The 20,928-nt window shown below is 44.9% G+C and overlaps 1 protein-coding gene across 3 annotated transcripts in view; it reads left to right on the forward strand.

The window, feature by feature from the left end:
* Positions 1-20,928, forward strand: part of EFR3A (EFR3 homolog A) — a 79,738-nt gene that overhangs the window by 54,671 nt on the left and 4,139 nt on the right. For all 3 annotated transcript variants that reach the window (XM_082235580.1, XM_082235579.1, XM_082235578.1), the window contains exons 11-23: positions 1,609-1,773; positions 3,016-3,130; positions 7,398-7,449; positions 8,029-8,201; positions 9,586-9,661; positions 11,959-12,120; positions 12,892-13,023; positions 13,346-13,413; positions 15,132-15,259; positions 18,454-18,542; positions 18,853-18,901; positions 19,073-19,176; positions 20,537-20,586. In XM_082235580.1, the coding sequence (XP_082091706.1) occupies positions 1,609-1,773; positions 3,016-3,130; positions 7,398-7,449; positions 8,029-8,201; positions 9,586-9,661; positions 11,959-12,120; positions 12,892-13,023; positions 13,346-13,413; positions 15,132-15,259; positions 18,454-18,542; positions 18,853-18,901; positions 19,073-19,176; positions 20,537-20,586 (1,363 nt within the window). The remainder of the gene's footprint in view (positions 1-1,608; positions 1,774-3,015; positions 3,131-7,397; positions 7,450-8,028; positions 8,202-9,585; positions 9,662-11,958; positions 12,121-12,891; positions 13,024-13,345; positions 13,414-15,131; positions 15,260-18,453; positions 18,543-18,852; positions 18,902-19,072; positions 19,177-20,536; positions 20,587-20,928) is intronic.

Genomic DNA, 20,928 nt, shown 5'->3' on the forward strand with positions numbered 1-20,928 from the left:
ATTACCTCGGGTTAAGAACTTTGCTTCAGGATGAGAACAGAAATCGTGCTCCGGCGGCATGGCGGCAGTGGGAGGCCCCATTAGCTAAAGTGGTACCTCAGGTTAAGAACAGTTTCAGGTTAAGAACGGACCTCTGGAACGAATTAAGTACTTAACCCGAGGTACCACTGTGCCTATAACAGAGCCATATTTTAACTTACAAGTTATTAAGTTAAACCTGTGACCCATCCAGGGCCAGATTTAGGTTTGATGAGGCCCTAAGCTACTGAAGGTAATGAGGCCCTTTATATGTCCAGCTGTCCTTTGTCAACAACAAATGGTTGCTGTTTTTTGTGTTGAATATATGCTTTATGGTAATTTATGGGCTTAATAGGTATCTAAAGTCATTTGCCACTGTTGCTGTATGTAGGTTTTATTTTATTTGTTTTTTATCTTATATTTTGGAACTGTACATCCAGTGGGTTTTTCCCCCTTTATATTTTTTAGGGGGTCCCAAGAGAGTGGGGCCCTAACCTATAGCTTGTTTAGCTTATATGTAAATCCGGCACTAGACCCATCCCTCCGAAAAGAGGCATTCAAGGCAGCGACCACCCACAGTACAATTACAACAAAACGCAACCATCTCAATGTCCTTGGGTTTTTCAGCTACTTCCCTCTGGGCCTCTGCTGCTATAGCCAATGTTGCGTCATATTGGGTGGTGCGCATGACAGCTTGGACTTGATGGTCTGGGTCTGCACTGAGCGACTTGCTGCCGGTGGAACAAGCAAGGAGACGCCAGGACTCTTGAGTCAACTCCAAGTTGCAGATGCCCAAACCTGAGCCCCGGTTACCACCGTTATTGACAAGAAGATGGCAACTTTGGCTTTGTTAAGGCCTTAGCCCTTGTTGCAGACCCCCATGCTCTTTGTCCAGGCAATACAGGTTGACACACAGGAGTCACAATAACAACAAGGCCTTCTGCCTGTCCCGGGACTTTATTGAGATCCCCTCTTGAGGCAGCCATAGATTCCCATATCTCGGCCTGGTCCCAGTGTGCTTGGTGGGTTCCAGCTAAGGGGTCACTCACTTCTGAGTCCTTTGACTCCCCAGTAGTTGCTTGCTGCAGGCTGTGGGGTTTGGGGAGGGACAGTTTTAGCGGTCCTCTGGGTGGCAGTTTTAGGACCTTCAAAGGTCACAGCCAATGAGCTCATTCCCCAGTTATACCTTTGGCAGTGGAAAGCAAATAAAAAGTGGAGGATGGCTTCTCCATTAATGGTCCGTGACTCTCAGCGCATTTAGCTGAAGACGACATCTGTGGAGAATTTTTTCACTTTTTTGTGTTTAAGAAAGCTGAAGTAAGATGCCTCCATTCTTGACACTGTCCACTTGGAACAGAGAGCCCCACATTTAAGAACATGAGAAGAGCTGGATTGCTGGATCAGGCCAAAGGCGCATCTAGTCTAGCATTTGTTGCTCACAGTGGCCAACCAGATGAGTGCAACATCACACTCGCTGCCACTGATTCAAAGCCACTGGTATTCAAAGACGTACTTCTCCAAAATTTGGGTCCCAGTGTCCCACTCTTTCGTTCCCAAAGGTTGAAGCCGTTGGTTTTCGTCTCTCCACAGGCCCAACTGTCTTAGAAGTGTTTAACACCTTACTGAAGCACCTGCGTTTCAGCGTCGATTTCGAATTAAGTGACAGGCGTAGCTCAGTGAGCAGTGCCAGCTTCAATGCAAGTGCCAAGGAAAATGACGAGAGAATTGTCCAGAATGCTATCATTCAAACAATTGGTAAGTAATTTTTAATAGTTTTAAGGTTTTATTTGTGGGGTGGAGGCAAAAGCAGTCCTCTGAACCACCCTGAGATATGCGAGTACAGGGCGGTATACAGATGCAAAATAAATAAAAGCAGCCATTATAATGATAAAAAAAATCATCATTATCATTATTAAGGTGGGACATGGGGTGAAGGGCATGCAATATTATTATTACAGTGGTGCCCCGCAAGACGAATGCCTTGCAAGACGGAAAACTCGCTAGACGAAAGAGTTTTCCGTTTTGGAGGTGCTTCGCAAAACGAATCTCCTATGGGCTTGCTTCGCAAGACGAAAATGTCTTGCGAGTTCCTGCTGGGTTTCTTTCCTCTCCCCCCCCCCCCTTATTCTAAGCCGCTAAGCCGCTTATCAGCTGATCCGATCAGCAGATAAGCCGCTAAAAGCCGCTAATAGCACTAATCCGCTAATCCATCAATGGGCTTGCTTCGCAAGACGAAAAAAACCGCTAGACGAAGAGACTCACAGAACGGATTCTTTTCGTCTTGCGAGGCACCACTGTATTAGTAGTAGTATTACTATTATTTTGTGTCTCCAATGCTAGTCCTACTTGGAGACACATTTGACTAACTTAGGTCCATTAATTTCCATGAGTCTACTCTTGAGTAAAAAATAACTGGATGTTTTTATTTATTACATTTGCTAGCAACTTTATGGAAAAAGTCTCAAAGCAACTTAAGCTGAACTACAACGTACTAAAAACTAGGAAAACCAGAAAACGCAAAAAATGCTCATCCAGCGACATAACAATGGCAAATAATAAAATAAAATAAGGACTTTTCAAAATTTCACAGTCCTGATGTAGGAGTAATCCACATACAGTAACCCCTTCGGATGCTGTTTGACTACAACTCCCATCAGCTCCAGTCAGTAAGGCTGATGGTTGGGAATGATGGGAGTTGTAGCCCATTCGGAGAGCACCACATTGGCCACATCTGTCCTAATGCATGTTAACTGGAATATTTTGGGTTTCTTTTTCTTCTTAAAATCTAAAAAATCGTAACAGGAGAGGAAAATTTTTATATGCAAACCAAGGTAAATAGCAAAAAAAGAAAACTAAAATCATATGCATGATAAAATCTAGCCTGGGGAGACAAAACGATTACCAATTGCTGGTTTTTCATTTGGGGCAGAAGAAAATCCATTGCTGTCTGTTAATATTTCTTTCTGGAATTAAAAAAAAAAATCTTTTTGCACTTAGGTTTCTTTGGAAGCAACCTGCCAGACTACCATCGGTCCGAGATTATGTTGTTCATTATGGGGAAAGTTCCTGTTCTGGGAGCAACTTCGCACACACTGGACACAAGCCAGTTTGGGTTTGTTCAGATTGCTACATATTTGGGGCTTCCAGTGGGAAATTTGTTTATCCTAAAAGAGGCAGAAATAAAGGATGGCATGCTTTGCATACAGGCTTGGATCATGAATACTATGGAAGCATATAGAGAAGGGCCTTTTCCTATTTGTCCTTCCCCTTTGCAGCTTCTTGCTTCCCCCGGCCAAAGAAATTCTCTGGAGAATCAGGAACACACGAACACACACACACACACACACACACACACACACAACCAGGTTGGCATAGGTCAAGGAGGAATCACTCAAAATGGTGTGGAGAGACTTTGCGTGAACACAACTCAACTCTTAAAATAGCCCTATTCTTTTTGATCTGATTTCCATAGAGAAAGTGTGTAGCCCTAGGCGGTTTCCAATTTTGTCTGTGAAGCGAATAACAACTGGAGAGAAATAGAATTGCATTATATATGCTGAAATATGGGTGGCGCTGTGGGTTAAACCACAGAGCCTAGGACTTGCCAATCAGAAGGTCGTCGGTTCGAATCCCCGCAATGGGGTGAGCTCCCGTTGTTCGGTCCCAGCTCCAGCCAACCTAGCAGTTTGAAAGCACACCAGTGCAAGTAGATAAATAGGTACCGCTCTGGCGGGAAGGTAATCTGGTTTGCCAGAAGCAGCTTAGTCATGTTGGCCACATGACCTGGAAGCTGTATGCCGGCTCCCTCGGCCAGTAAAGCGATATGAGCGCCGCAACTCCAGAGTCGTCCACAACTGGACCTAATGGTCAGGGGTCCCTTTACCTTTACCTTATACTTCACCAAAGCAAAAGTATGTAATAACATAAGCCATGCTGAATCAGAAAAAGGGCCCCACATCCTGTTCTCACAGTGGCCAACCAAATCCCTGTGGGAAGCCTGCAAACAGAAGCAGAGCACAAGAGCTCTGCAGTTCCCAGGAACTGGTTCCCACCTGCAGTTCCCAGGAACTGGTATTGAGAGGCATACTGCCTCCATCTGTATAGGTAGAACTTAACCAACCTGGCTAGTGTAGCCTTATCTTCCACAAATTTGTCTAATCCTCTTTTGAAGCCATCCAAGTTGGTGGTCATCACTAACTCCTGTGAGATTGAATTCCACAGTTCAACTGTGCGTCATGTGAAGAAGTACTTCCTTTTATCGGTCCTGAATCTTCCAACATTCAACTTCATTGGATGTTTCTGAGTTCTGGTATAATGAGAGAAGGAACAAAACATTTCTCTATCTAGTTTCTCCTCTTGCACGCTCTTACAGGTTGTAAACCTTATCTAGTCACCTACAGCTGGTGAGAATCTCTTTCTTGGTTCTTTTATTTTCTCCCTTCTATGCCACAACTAGCTGACATAGATAGGTACATATGGGGTTGCAGGCTACTAAGACTATTCAAGACCTAATAGCTTCTGTAGATTTCTTTACAAGATTCTAATAAAACAGTCATTATTTCCAACATCCCCCTTTTGCGGTTTGCCACTCTCATTGGTGTTTGCAATCAGCTGTTTAAAATAAGTTTGCAAGTGTGTTTTGAGAGATGTTTTTATTATTGAACAAGAATACTTTGTTTTGTTTTACAGCATGATTAGGGGGAAATCGTTTTTTCTTGTTTTGCACTTGAATTTATTGGCTCTCTGGGCCTTTTCCAGTCCTGTGTTGCTATGTTGAGCCTTCCGATCACCTAACAAATTAATTTCCCTCTCCAATAATTCATGAGGGACCCGTCCAGCCATATAGAATGTGGTTAACTGGAAACACCTTCGGCTTTCTATAAAACTAAAAGTTCTGACCAGTGTGGCAGAATGCTGCCTATTTTGGCCTCGATTGATTCTGTAGGCTTCTGAGAAATGCTTTCTAGAGGAGAATGGTGCTGATAAATAGGCTTCTGGTGGAAATGAATAATTCAGAATCATTCGGCTTCATTCTCTGCTCATCCATTTTCAGACGGGGAGTCACGAAGCAGCAAACTTAAGGCACTCGGGATGATTCTTGTTGTGATGGGGATTTTATTCCTCCGTAAATTCAAATCATCAATACATAGTTATATTTTATTCATTGCTTTTCTAAGGAAACCACCAGACTCCCATGGCTTTTTATTTTTCAGTTTTAATTAGGCATATCAGCCTCTAGAACTCTTTATTGGTCTGGCTATTTTCTGTGCTGCATACATTGTTGTTGTTTAGTTGTTCAGTCGTGTCCGACTCATTGTGACCCCATGGACCAGAGCACGCCAGGCACTTCTGTCTTCCACTGCCTCCCACAGTTTGGTCAAACTCTCATGCTGGTAGCTTCGAGAACACTGTCCAACCATCTCGTCCTCTGTCGTCCCCTTCTCCTTGTGCCTGCCATCATTCCCAACATCAGGGTCTAATCCAGGGAGTCTTCTCTTCTGATGAGGTGGCCAAAGTATTGGAGCCTCAGCTTCAGGATCTGTCCTTCCAGTGAGCACTCAGGAATGACTTCCGTAAGAATGGATAGGTTTGATCTTCTTGCAGTCCATGGGACTCTCAAGAGTCTCCTCCAGCACCATAATTCAAAGCATCAATTCATCGGCGACCAGCCTTCTTTATGGTCCAGCTTTCACTTCCATACATCACTACTGGCAAAACCATAGCTTTTACTATGCGGACCTTTGTTGGCAAGGTGATGTTTCTACTTTTTAAGATGCTGTCTAGGTTTGTCATTGTTTTTCTCCCAAGAAGCAGGCATCTTTTAATTTAGTGGCTGCTGTCACCATCTGCAGTGATCATGGAGCCCAAGAAAGTAAAATCTCTCACTGCCTCCTTTTCTTCCCCTTCTATTTGCCAGGAGGTGATGGGACCAGTGGCCATGATCTTCGCTGCATACATATAAAGGAGCAGATCTCTCTTAGCCCTCTTGGTATTTTTTTTCTTTGAATGAGGCTAGCAAATGATGCATAATATACTAGTGTGCAACTGAGGATTGTCCAGATAGCAGTCGCTCTCCCCAACCCTCTACCACATAGTTTCATGCTGCAGAGAGAAGTGATAAGTGGTCCGAAGCAAATTGTGCTCCACTGTTCACTACTTCTGATTCTGCAGTGCCATTCTGGTTTTGCTAATCCATCTCAGGTCTGAGAGTTACTCATCAGAATCATTAGTGTTGTCCTCTTGCTTCAGGGTGTCACCCACTTTGAACTAACGTGATGCCCCCTCCCCACCCCCCAAAATAATACCGTTCTTTTGGAGGGGGCCTAAACAGAGCATCGACAGTTTCAAAGGACATGGGGATATTTTGAGCATTCAAAGGGTCAAAGTCCCTCTCTTGTCTTCTACTTCAACCTTTAAGGAAGGAGGTCAGCAGCAGAAGGTCTCTTCAAAGCCAGAAAAGTCTGACAGGTGTCTCTTCCTTCCTGGTGACCAATATCAATGGGCCCTGCCAACATAGTTGGTACTGGTCTTGTTGGTACTAAATACTACAGTGGTACCTCGGGTTACATATGCTTCAGGTTACATACGCTTCAGGTTACAGACTCTGCTAACCCAGAAATAGTACCTCGGGTTAAGAACTTTGATTCAGGATGAGAACAGAAATCGTGCTGCGGTGGCACGGCAGCAGCAGGAGGCCTCATTAGCTAACAAGTGGTGCTTCAGGTTAAGAACAGTTTCAGGTTAAGAATAGACCTCCGGAACGAATTAAGTTAATAACCAGAGGTACCACTGCACAGACATTCACCACTGCCATGGTCAAGGCATGCTTAGAGTCCAGCAAGAGTCCAAGACTCTTCTCTCACTGCAACCTTTCCACAGCTATTCCTGGCTATTGCTTTAGAATTGCTAGATACCGCCACTTTCTGGCGAGGCAAATGTGGAAACACAGAACACTCCCTTTCCATCTCTTTACACCGAGGCTGTTCCACTGCCAGCTACTCAGCTCGCAAATCACTGGTTGGTGCGTTGGCTGGGAAACGTACCCAGGTCAACTGCTTGGGAGGCAGTTATGCTCACCACTTCGGCCTTCAGAGTTCTCGTTTGAATATGAATGACCTAGGCATCACTTCTTCTAGTCAGTGTGGATTTTAACTAAAATCCAACAATTTACAGCATTTTGTTGCTTGGGCCACATGGATTCTTCCAGCTTTTGCTTCTGTTCCGAGGCTCACTATTCCAGCTTGCCATTTTATCTTAACATTTTATCATATTCTGCATCCCACAGCCACCAACTATGGAAGTTGTTATTGTTTACCTATTTAAGAGAGAGAGAAGTGTTGATTCAAATTAACTTTGGTTTTCCCCTCCATTTCCTTTAGGGATTTGGGAACCAGGCGAATTCAAATTATGTTGCTGAGATCGTTACTGATGGTAAGTAATGAAGGAAATTCACATGATGGCTTTTATATCCTTATTTTAAAAGATGCATTTTACAGCATGGCTAAGCAAGCAGAATAGCCACTTCTTTAAACTTGAAGCAAAAGTAAAATAGAGTGGTGTTTTCCATAGGACTAGTCCGCATTTGCAAATACTTTTGCGAATTACTTGTCTGGTTATCTGTGAGACTGAGAAATGCTGAGAGTTGAGTAGGCAGGGAGGTTGTTGTAAATTGGGTCTTTCTTTTTTGGTTTCCACTGATGTTCTACTAGAGATTACATCAATGTTTAATGCTTGTAAACCATTCTGCCAACCATTGTTTTACGCTCTTACACTCTCTAAAGGAGTCATTGCAGGGGCAGCCAGCATGGCCACTTTGACAGGAAGCTCACTTTAGGTGACTTTGGGTCAGTCACTATTGCTCAGCCTAATCTACCTCACAATTTGAGGCTCTTGCCTGCACAATTTGTTCAGTTAAATGGGCACAGCTTTAGTACCCAGCTTTTGGCTGTGTGATTTGGCTGAATCATTTCTTTGGTGACTTCTCCTTACCTTCTCTTTGATGCTCACCAGGTCACAACAGGATACAGTGCCAAGACCATTTCTGCTGCCCTGCCCGCTCCTTTTCTGGATCCTTTGCTCTCTCCTTCACTCATGGATGACTCTGAACTCAGACAGCTGGTCCTGGAAATACTGCACAACGTTATTGATCGGCATGACAACCGAGTGAAGCTCAGAGGGATAAGGTTAATGCTTGAGTCTGACAGGGTCTCTGTTGAGTCCCTATGCAACAGTAGATCATGCCAGTGTACCATGGGAATCTCGGATGTAGCTGCTAAAATTGGTGGCATGCACAAAGAGATTAATCCATCTCTGCCAAAACTCCCACTAACTATGTTCCTTCTGCAGTTTGTGCACTCTTATAAAGCAGTGGGGAAGAAGTTTGTTTGGTTTGCGTTTTGATGCAAACCTATTTAATTTGCAGTTCTCACGTCAGGAAGCAAAACACATTTGTCATTCAAAATCTCCAAACAATAGTGGTGCAACTCCCTAATCAAGATGTGTGCACATGCTAGTGTAAATTACGTACAAAACTACTATATTATATTGGGCAAAATTCTTGGGTAACTGTACCTGAATTTTTGTGTGGAATATTTAAAGGGAGGGGAATCACATATGGACGCAGAAATGGGGCGAAGTGACTTAAGATTGGGGAAAGATTGTGGTAGCCCAGGGTGTTTGTACTTTTGTTCAGAGCTCTGGTTTGCACTGAAGTCAGGCAATTAATAATGCACTACCAGCCTCAAACCTAGAATTGTTTGGGTACTTTAAGAAACCAAGGAAATCAGTGCAGTTTTGAAGGGTTCAGTCCACCATCTTGATTGAAAATGGTGTCTGGTTGTATCCAGACATCAATGAAAACCTGCAAAATTTGGTCTCGATATCTTATGAGGCGTCCAGCTTTGTAAGTGAACAAGTTTTAAAAAGATACAGCAAATAAGAGAAAACTACAAAATAAAAAAAAAATCCTTCCAGTAGCACCTTAAAGACCAACTAAGTTAGCTACTGGAAGGAATTTTTTTATTTTGACTATGGCAGACCAACACGGCTACCTATCTGTAAGAGAAAACTACAGTAACAAATTATGTTTTCCAACTGTGATCAATAGATACCATTCACTGTACACATTTTTCTTCTGTTTTACATGTTCCATTTTGTCAGTGAAGAGAGGAAAAGTGCAGGAATGTAACAGCTAAATGTTTTTGATGCAGCAATTGATGATTTTGTTTTCCAGGTGCCCTGCCCTGAATGTTAAATAGCTCTTCCAAATTGCTCCTGGTTTAATTAAGCTTGTAATTATATTTTTGTTTTATACAAAACATAAGATGGACTATTCCTGTACTGAGTCATAATTACTTATGATTCCCCCCTTTTTTGAATAGGAAATCTATTGTTATTGCAAAATGTGGGTGTAATTAAAATGGAGATGACTTCAAAAATGCCTGGATAAATTAAATACTTTTCACAGCATGATTCCGAGTCTCCCCATCGCTGAGAAGTAATTTGCTTGCAAATTATAATTATTAATGCTGTTTTGAGAAAGTAACATACTGTTTTGTGTCTGCGCAGAATAATACCTGATGTTTCGGATCTAAAGATAAAACGGGACAAAATTTCAAGGCAAGATGCGAATTTCATCAAAAAGGTAATAATATCATTAAAGATCAAACCAATTGTTAGAAGAAAGAGAAATTGCACACTGTTAGGTAAGGGATATAGGGACTCACTGTTCTGTGGGTGGAACCTGTGATTTGAATGTAGAAGGGCCCAGAATTTATTTTTGGCATCTCCTCTAAATGCAAAGTCTAGTAACAGAGCTGTGTTTCTTCCAGGCAGAGTTGACAATTATGGGCTAGATCAGGGGTCAGCAAACATTTTCAGCAGGGGGCTGGTCCACTGTCCCTCAGACCTTGTGGGGGGCTGGACTATATTGGGGGGGGGCGGCAATGAATGAATTCCTATGCCCCAGAAATAACCCAGAGATGCATTTTAAATAAAACCACACATTCTACTCATGTAAAAATACGCTGATTCCCAGACCGTCTGTGGGCCGGATTTAGAAGGTGACTGGGCCGGATCCGGCCCCCGGGCCTTAGTTTGCCTACCCATGGGCTAGATGAAGATGAGCCCTGCTGGGTCAGACCAAAGGCTCAGCTGGTTAGCTGACTGGGGGCGGCTGCCGAGACCACATAACACCGGTCTTGAAAGACCTACATTGGCTCCCAGTACATTTCCGAGCACAATTCAAAGTGCTGGTGTTGACCTTTAAAGCCCTAAACGGCCTCGGCCCAGTATACCTGAAGGAGCGTCTCCACCCCCATCGTTCTGCCCGGACGCTGAGGTCCAGCGCCGAGGGCCTTCTGGCGGTTCCCTCATTGCGAGAAGCAAAGCTACAGGGAACCAGGCAGAGGGCCTTCTCGGTAGTGGCGCCCGCCCTGTGGAACGCCCTCCCATCAGATGTCAAAGCGATAAATAACTACCTGACATTTAGAAGACATCTTAAGGCAGCCCTGTTCAGGGAAGTTTTTAATCTGTGATATTTTACTGTATTTTTGGTTTCTATGGAAGCCGCCCAGAGTGGCTGGGGAAACCCAGCCAGATGGGCGGGGTACAAATAATAAATTATTATTATTATTATTAGCATCCTGTTCTCTTGGTAGTCTACCATGAGAAGCTGCCTTGAGTCCCAGTCTGGGGAAAAGGCAGGATAGAAATAAATATACCATTATTATTATTATTATTATTATTATTATTATTATTATTATTATTATCATCATCACCTACAACTCCACTGGCTGGGACTGATGGGAGTCGTGTTCCAAAATATCTGGAGGGCCACTTGATAGAAGAGGCTGCTCTGGCTTTGGTAGAAGCCAATACCGGTATTGTGAATGTGCACCAAGTATTACCTAGTGGCTCCTCAGTGGCTCCAAAAAACCTGACATAAACATACGAACATAAGGAGAGCCTGCAGGATCAGCTCAATGGCCCCATCTAGTCCAGCGTGCTGTTCTTACAGTGGGCAGCCAGATGCCTGTGGGAAAACCAACAAGCAGAACACAATCCCAAGAGCCCTCTCCCCTCTCATGGTTTCCAGCAATTGGTATTTGGAAGCATTGCTGGCTAGAACTTTCAAGGCAGAGGATAGCCGTCATGGCTAGCAGCCTGTGCTGGTCCCGGGGGGTTTACCGTGCAGCGTGGTCTAAGTCTGGTCCTAGGTCGAGGGTAAGGAGGCTGTCCGTCAGGGGCGAAGCGAGGTCCGAAGCGAGGAGTCAGGCATGGTCAGGAACTCAGGAGAGCAGGTCAGGATGTCGGCAGGAACAGGATACCAACGATGTTGCTCCTGCAACCTGGGCTGACTGGCCTTTATCTCCTCTGAGGCCAGGGGCGGTCCCAGCCCACAGGTGACTCGCCTCTCCTGGCCTTAAGGCGAGCACTCCTCCTGTGAGAAAACTTAGTTCCCTCCGCCTCTCTGCCCTGAGCCTCTGCAGCTCAGGAGAGGCTGGAGGGCTACAGGACCCAGAGGCAACCTCAGCTTCCCCAACAGGGCTGAGAGTGGAGCACCTGCAGGCAATGGGTCCTCTATCACCTCTGGAGTCAGAGCGGATTCAGCTGGTGTCTGCTCCTGAGGATCCGGCACAGGTGAGGGCCCTTCAGGTTCAAGCCCCAGCGCAGCCGGCCCTGGAGGTGGGGACTCCTGTGCAGACTGGGATTCCTCAGGTTCAGCCTCTGAATCTGATTCCCAGGCCATTACACAGCCATTGATGGCCACCTCCTCCATGAATTTGCCAATTCTCTTTCAAAGCCACCCAACTTGGTGGCCATCAAAGCCTCCTGTGATGGAGCAAGTTCCATAGCTTGACTATGTGTAAAGAAGTCATTTCTTTTATCCCAAATCTTCCAACAAAAACCTTACTCAACACTCCCCTCTGCTCTCTCTAGCATGGGCAGCAGCTGTATAGGCATGTCTACTTAGGATGTAAGGAAGAGGACAATGTCCAGAAGAACTTTGAGCTTCTCTACACAACGCTGGCTCTCATGACAATTGAACTAGCCAACGAAGAAGTGGTCATTGACCTCATCAGAGTGGCTATCGCCTTGCAGGTAGGGCTTCCGAAGTGCATCTGGACGGCTTTGTTGATATCATGTCAAAAGATTGGAATCCGTATTTCTGATCAAGAACGGTGCGCTTATTTTGTACGCTTTGAATCTACCTGCTGCATCATTTTCCACCTTGAGAATCTCACCTTCTTTTTGTACATGCTGTGGTTTCAAAATAAAGCTTAGTTAATGTGTAGAGCAGCCTCAGAAATGAGAAGGGGGCAGTACAGTGTTCCCAGTGTTCATGGGATGGATGGGCAGTGGGCTTTTCTGATACCTGTCCATCCCAGTTGTTGCATTCTAGGATCCTACTTGCTTATTGTTCTAGGATCCAAGCTTAGTACATAACATTTTCATTGCTTCTTTTCTTTCTAAGGTTGGATTCTATTGCTATTCTATTCTATTGTTTTTCACCGACTACCCCACCCCTACCCCCCGACTACCTGAACAAAGCTCCTGAATGAATGACGGTCCATGGACCGCAGTTTGGGAACCCTTGCTCCAACACACTGTCAGATCATAACTACCCATGTCCTGAAAAACTGTTTTAAGATGTGTTGTGCACTGCACAAGCTATTAAGACTAGTTTGTCCTGCAAAATAAATAAATAAATAAAACTTGAACTGACTTCTCCACTCAAAAGACTTAACAGTGACCTGGGACAGGGGGGAAAACTGTTTTACCTTCCTGGCTCTTAGTTTTTCACCCATATGAAAAAAATATGACCAATTCCAGTCTTGAATGAGGTTCCCTCTTCCCTTCCTTTCATTGTAGGACATTGCAATCCTTAACGAAGACAACTTGCCCATGTTCCATCGCTGTAGTGTGATGGCAGTGGTAGCCGCATACCTCAACTTCCTAAGCCAGATGATCGCTGTTCCTGCTTTTTGCCAACATGTTACTAAGGTGCTGTATCACTTCTGATTTTCGCCGGTGTGCCTTCCATTGATACAGTAGCAAAACTGCCCTCCTGGCTTAGCTAAATCAAGAGCCCAAAGCAAATTTGGGTTGGGGGTTACTTGTGGCAATATGTATGGACTGCAGAGACAGGCCGCTGTGAGTGACAGCAGGCATGGGCTGGGGCTTAAAGGAAGCAGGCTCACCCCTCAAACATGTCTACACTTGCAATGCATATTTATTTATTTATTTGCAAACATATACATTTTAACATAGAATGTAAAGTGAGAAAATTGTCAAACGCTGTCTTGTTTTTCCGCTCGTGTTGCAGGTCATTGAAACCAGACATGTAGAAGCACCCTATTTTTTACCTGAAACAATTTTCAGAGAGAAGTGCAAGTATGTGAAATTTTAAACAACTCGTAAAACATGAGAACCAGTAATGTTTTTGACTTAAGGACTGTGAAAGACCATCTCTGTTGCTGGCATGTCTAGTTAAAGGGCAGTGAGGACAGATCTTCTGCCCAAGACCCTGGAGAGCCTCTGAAACTCAGAGTAGACAGTACTGGGCTGGGTGGACAAAACAGAATCATAGAACTGTAGAGTTGGAAAGGACTGTGAGGGTCATCTAGTCCAACCTCCTGCAGTGCATGAATCTTTTGCCCAATGTGGGACTTGAACTCATGACCCGGAGATTAAGTGCCTCATGCTCTACCAACTGAGCCATCCTCAAAACCTATTTGGTGTTTCGCAACTCTCTGACTAGTTGCAGGACCTTAGCCAGACCTAGCAGACTAAACGCAGAATCCATGGAAGCAACTGGCGACTTGGCTGCAGGCAGGATGGACGAAGCAGAAGCCAGGTGTTTATTATATAAAGTGGACTATTTACAGGAACAGAACAGAACACAGATCTTTAGCTAACTCTCTCATACCCAACTCACAACTCTCAACCTCCAACTCCTACACTCAACCTCGTACTAATACACATTCCAGTTAGTAGGCCATTAATCATTATTCTCGTGAGAGAGCTTGACCAATCATGGAGCTGTTTCCATGCCTCTGTATCACCAGGCAGACTTACTCCTTCACATTGCCTTTTGGCTGTCTACCAAGCCCTAATTGACTCTGTGTGAGTAGCTGCACGTATTCGGATTCCCAACACTGTGTTCCCCAGTTTTTAATGCAAGAGTGGGGGAGCTTTCTCAATCCCTTCTGAGCAATCTCTTGGAGCCAGATTCCAGTGTCAGGCAGAACCAGAGGCAAAAGTGTGCAGAGCAATCAATGCAAATCTTACCTTTGTGCAATAGTTTAGTTTTGACGCACACATGCACCCTGCTCTGCTCTGTATCCTCCATTCAGACAAGCAAGAGACATTATCAGAATTCAAAGACACATTCTAGCCAGGTACAAACACTCCAGGTGTGAAGCAAGGCCCAGTGGTTTAGACCACAGCGCCACCTGCTCCCATTCATGAGTAAAGGCAGCCCAGCCATATATGAGCCATATCTACAAGCGCCTTGCATGTCCATCTTTCTCTCTGCCATTCCAATACAGATTATTTGAAATTACATATATACATATAGATAAGACCAAATAGACAAGGGGTTTGCCTCCAATAGTTTACCTCCTACTTTTTCTTTTGTAAATGTGAATGGAGAAGGGGTGTGGCTTGGTAGAAAGGCCTGGAAGGCACATCCCTGGTCTTGTTGGTACTAAATACTACAGTGGTACCTCAGGTTACAGATACTTCAGGTTACAGATGCTTCAGGTTACAGACTCCGCTAACCCAAAAATAGTACCTCAGGTTAAGAATTTTGCTTCAGAATGACAACAGAAATCGCCCACCGGCGGCGCAGTGGTGGCGGGAGGCCCCATTAGCTAAAGTGGTACCTCAGGTTAAGAATAGTTTCAGGTTAAGAACAGATCTCCGGAAAGAATTAAGTTCTTAACCTGAGGTACCACTGCATTTAAGAATCAGATCTAGGGTGCAATATGCTCCATTGGGTAATTCGCTCTAACCTACGTTCCGAACCATGCCTCTCTCTTTTTTTTTCTCATTCTTTGCTTCTTTTATCTAATGGTTTTAAATCCACAATTGCAAATTGTGTTTTGAAGCCTGCCCAAGTCCCTGGAGAAGGACGAAACAAGCTTGTTCTTCTTGACCAACCAAATGGCAGAATCGCTGGGTGGCAGTGGCTACTGCGTGGAGAGACTGTCTGTGCCATATGTACCACTTGTGACCGGTAAGCCCCTGGTGGCTCACTCATCTTCATCACCTGTAGTCATTGACCACTGTTTATCATAGCTGCTTTTTTAAGGGAGGGGGTTGCATATAGCATCCTTTGGTGCTTTCCAGCAGTCCAGCACAACATTGGAAGTGCAACCAGGCTCCCCATCCTTGTTGTAGGAGAATCCCAAATACTCATAATATTATCTGAGTGAAATGCATATGCATACATTTTTAGAAGCATATCCTATTGGCTTTCTTGATTGCAGCTATTTATATCCATCGTGGAGGCCCTTTAGAGATGAATAAATGCTGTGATACATTTCACTGCTAGCGAACAACAAAGTCTTCTTGGATCTACTTTTAGGCATGCTCAATAGTCTTATTGATTCTGTGTCTCTATAATAATAATATAATAATAATTTATTATTTATACCCTGCCCATCTGGCTGGGTTTCCCCAGCCACTCTGGGCAGCTTCCAACAGAATATTAAAGTACAATAACCTATTAAACATTAAAAGCTTCCCTAAACAGGACTGCCTTCAGATGTCTTCTAAAAGTCTGGTGGTTGTTTTCTCTTTGACATCTGGTGGGAAGGCATTCCACAGGACAGGTGCCACTACTGAGAAGGCTCTGTGCCTGGTTCCCTGTAACTTGGCTTCTTGCAGTGAAGGAACCATCAGAAGGACCTCGGCGCTGGACCTCAGTGTCCAGGCAGAACGATGGGGGTGGAGACTCTCCATCAGGTATACTGAGCCGAGGCCATTTAGGGCTTTAAAGGTCAGCACCAACACTTTGATTTGTGCTTGGAAACATTCAGGACCAGTGTTATATGGTCTCGGCAGCCGCTCCCAGTCACCAGTCTAGCTACCGCATTCTGGATTAGTTGTAGTTTCCGAGTCACCTTCAAAGGTAGCCCCACATAAAGCGCATTGCAGTAGTCCAAGCGAGAGATAACTATATGCAGAGTGAGACATGCACACATACGTGTTTAGCTCTTGTGGGTGGGGAACAGGCTCCTTCTCCATCACTAACATATTAAATGCAGTTCAAAGCATTGCAAAGGAACTGAGACCCAGAGCCTTTCTTGGGTTGCCTAGTTCTTTAGATTCTGGCCCAAACGTTGGTGACTTTTCTGCTGCCCCTTTCTTTTTTCTAATTTTCCATATGGTATGTCATCCTAAAGCTTCTATTTCCATTCTTATGCGTCTTCGGAAATGTAGCTCTATTCCCATCTGGCAAAAAGCCTCATAAATGCAGGCGCAAGTCGAAAGGTAAATTGGAGCTGCCACTGCTTGTTCTAGTTATAGCTTCATGGTGTTAGGACCCAAAGAAAGCCAAATAAGCTCCTTATGCTCATAGATAGAAAATCCCAGTGTTGTGCGATTTTCCTTTATTTCCCCTGCTCCTAGTAGCTGTGACCCACACAACTGTAGACATTAGGGCTGCCATACAGGGTGTCCTGGTTTTTACTTTTTGAAATATGGCACAACCAGGGCCGGATTTAGGTTTGATGAGGCCCTAAGCTACTGAAGGTAATGGGGCCCTTTATATAGAATCATAGAGTTGGAAGAGACCACAAGGGCCATCGAGTCCAGCCCCCTGCCACGCAGGAAACATATGTCCAGCTGTCCTTTGTCAACAACAAATTGTCACTGTTTTTTGTATTGCATATATGTGGTATGGTAATTTATGAACCTAATAGGCATCTCAAGCCATTTGCCCATGTTGCCATGCAACCAGTCCATGCAGAATGTAGGCACCCTATATATAGAAATGAGCAAACCAGTGATATTTTAGGGAGCTGGCTAGCAGGCGGGGCCCATGACTTACATCACAGGAGCCTACACAACCCAAAACACTGTTGCTGTATGTAGGTTTTATTTTATTTGTTTTTTATCTTATATTTTGGAAATGTACATCTAGGGTTTTTTCCCTTTAATTTTTTTGGGGGCCCCAAGAGAGTGGGGCTCTAAGCTATAGCTTTAGCTTATACGTAAATCCGGCACTGTTGGCAACCCTAGTAGATGTAGCATATTCGTACGCATCTCATAGGTATTTTTCCCAATGGTTTTTTTTAAATCTATCTTCGCATTTATATCCCACCTTTCCTCCAATGGCTGTCCTCTCCTCCACGTGATTCTCACAGCACCCCCGCGAAGTAGACCAGACTGAGAGGTAATAATTGGCCAAAGTCACCTCATAATTTTCATGGCCAAGTGGGGATTTGAACCCCCGTCTACCAGATTGCAGCCTAGCACTCTAACCGCTACCCCACGCTGACTCTTTGCAGAGTTCAATGGCTGGTATTCTATTACAAAGCCCTTGATGGCTCGAGGCTAAGTAATCGGAGGCACCAGCTATGAAGCTGTCTGCTTTCTGACACCTTTATGCCTTCCTGTAATAATAAATAATAATAATAATTTATTATTTATACCTCGCCCATCTGGCTGGGCTTCCCCAGCCACTCTGGGCGGCTTCCAACAAAATATTAAAACACAGTAATGCATCAAACATTAAAAGCTTCTCTAAACAGGGCTGCCTTCAGAAGTCTGGTAGTTGTTGTTCAATTTGACTTCTGATGGGAGGGCATTCCACAGGGCGGGTGCCACTACCAAGAAGTCCCTCTGCCTGGTTCCCTGTAACTTGGCTTCTTGCAGCAAGGGAACCGCCAGAAGGCCCTTGGCACTGGACCTTAGTGTCCAGGTAGAATGATGGGGGTGGAGCTGCTCCTTCAGGTATACTGGACCAAGGCCGTTTAGGGCTTTAAAGGTCAGCACCAGCACTTTGAATTGTGCTCAGAAATGTACTGTAGGTGTCCTATCTTCTGAAATTAAGTAGAAGGCCACTGGAGAGAGAACCTTTTCATTGATGGTGACCCAGACACAGGGCATTTCTCCCAGGGACACTTAGCTGGTGCCGACTGTTAGTTTGGGGTTAGTTTTGCCTCCACCCATGCAAGCCAGAGGACTTATTGGAGTTTCAGGATGAATTCCAGCCAGGCAAAAGCACTCAAAGAGAGTGTGAAGCAGGCAGGTGAGGGGTGTGGCCTGGAGACAAGAGGTGTGGCTGGACAGAGTCCTAAGGGCCAGACATAGGGTCCTGGAAGAGGCCACTGAAATTTGAATTGACTCGCTTCAGTTTGGGGCAAAGAAAAGAGGAAAACACAATGATGTATTGACAAGACAGGCATTTCTCTTTTTGTTCAGATGAAGACAGGTTGTCCAGGAGGAAGAGTATTGTGGACACCTTGTCAATTCAGGTAGACATTCTGCCTAGCTGCAGCCTGGATGAAAAGGTATGTAACAGTTCCATTAAAGAAAAGATCGTGCATCTTCCCCCCCCCCGCCCCCTATAAACATTCTTCGGTGCTTTCAGTCTATCTATATACCACAAGTTGTGGTAGTCAGGATTGTGATTTTCATTTGCAGATCTACTGTTCTGCATGCAATTTTTAAAGTAAAAATGTCACCAGGAAAAGAAAACACACACACATGAGTCGAAGGGCTGTTTTTCGGGTGGAAAAAATATTTGAGACACTTAAGATGAATTCTAGCTGACCCTTTACTGTGGTTGACACAGTACCCTAAATACTATTGTTTCTTTAGGCAAATAGCACTGAAGAAATCACCTTTGAGACCCTGAAGCAGGCAATAGGTAAGAAAGCTTTGCATTTCTGTATTCACTAGTAACAATAATATGCTCCCATAATATGCTCCTTCAAGGGTGAATTATTTCATTTCACTCTTTGTGAAGATGAATAATATTCCTGATCTTTCCCTCTGCTTTGCTTTCTGGTTACTCTGTTGATACTGATCTCTCCCAAAGACAACAATGGGCTTGAGGAACAAGAGAAAGAAAGGCGGCGCCTTGTGATTGAAAGATTCCAGAAGGCTCCTTTTGAAGAAATTGCTGCACAGTGTGAAACCAAGGTAAGTACTCGGGCCATGATCCACCTACTCGATCCTGCTAAGGGCTTAAACAGATGCACCAGGTATGCTGGACCTCATTAGCGACGAATGTCAGAGAGAAAGTGCTAAGGCTCTCCTGTCTCCGGACTAGGAATAGCCAACATGACACCCTCCAGATGCTAGGGACTGCAACTCCCATAATCCTCAACCATTCACCATGCTGATGGGAGTTGGAGTCCCAAACACCCCTATATACTTAGATGCCTCCTCCTTCGCCATGCATACAGGTACCCTTTGGCAAGCATCTTACAAAGGAATCTTCTAGGGCAGGCTTCCTTAACCTCTGCCCTCCAGATGTTTTGAGACTACAATTCCCATCATCCCTGACCACTGGTCCTGCTAGCTAGGGATCAACGCAGTTTACCTTCCCGCCGAAGCGGTACCTATTTATCTACTTGCACTTTGACGTGCTTTTGAACTGCTAGGTGGGCAGGAGCAGGGACCGAGCAACGGGAGCTCACCCCGTCATGGGGATTCGAACCGCCGACCCGCGGATCAACAAGCCCTAGGCTCTTTGGTTTAGGCCACAGTGCCACCCACGTCCCCTTGAGACTCCTTAGGGTAGTGATAAAGCAGGACATCAAATCCAAACTCTTCTTCTTCCTGTGGGTTTCTCTGTGATGCTAAACGGTTTGTGTGGAACCCCTCCCCTTTGAGAGACCCTAAAATTTGTCTTGTTAAAAAAAAAATGCCTATCCCCATTTCGGCAAGTTGACCATTCCTGCTTTTAAGCGTCAGCAGCTTTGACCTGCGGCCCTTGAAGGGTTGACAATGGTTCAACGTGGCCATTGACCCCCAAAATGGTTAGCCACCCCTGCCCTAAGAGTTTGCCTTTACAATTTGTGGGTTACTGACACACATTTTGGTGTGGGCAAGTTTCCTTGAAATGGTTATTCACCTAACTTTTTGCAAGGATATAATCCTGGATGTGTAACCCTCCCCCAGCACATCAGTTATGTGAATCACTGGCAGTCACTGGGAAAGGGACTGCACATCTGGGTGTGTCCCCAGTGTCAGGCATGCTGCTGCCCCCACCTCAAGACAGTCATGTGTTCCCACAGGCTTTCTGGTCATGGAAGCCAAATTCATAAGGAGCTGCTCATGCACAAGCTTCCATGCGACTGGACAATCCCAGCTGTGTGGGTACCCACAACCACCATGTCCAATCCCAGTAACTTCATGGTGCCCTAGATGCCCACAATGCCAGTGGATTCTGATACAAGATCAGTGCTGCCATTGCTGGCTCTGTTTTTTCCAGACCAATTTGTCAGAAGGTTGTGGCACCCCTCTCCCTAAAATATTCAATCTTTTCTCCCTGCAGGCAAACTTGCTCCACGACAGGCTGACACAGATATTGGAACGGACCATTCGGTAAGAGTTCATGGAAGTGGTTTTGCGTTTGTGAAAAATAGGCAAGGCTACCAGGTTGTTCCTGGTTTCCAAAAAATAACTTGTGTTTCTGCTTTATTTTGGGTGGGGGCGGGGGGAGATGTTGGCTGCACCCCCATCCATACTTCCTAGGGTCCCATTAATATCTGTAGCACTTCCTTCTAAGGCAGGGGTCGGCAACATTTTTTGAGGCTGGTCCGGTCCACTCCCCGGCAGACCTCTTGGTGGGCCAGAGTGTGTGTGCCCACACGTGTGTGCAAGCTATTTCTGGCGTGGTTCTGGGTTGGAAGAACGCCAGAAATAGTGTGTGCGCATGGGCGCTTC

This window comes from Podarcis vaucheri (assembly GCF_965113315.1).
Source record: "Podarcis vaucheri genome assembly, chromosome: 8".
NCBI lineage: Eukaryota > Metazoa > Chordata > Lepidosauria > Squamata > Lacertidae > Podarcis > Podarcis vaucheri.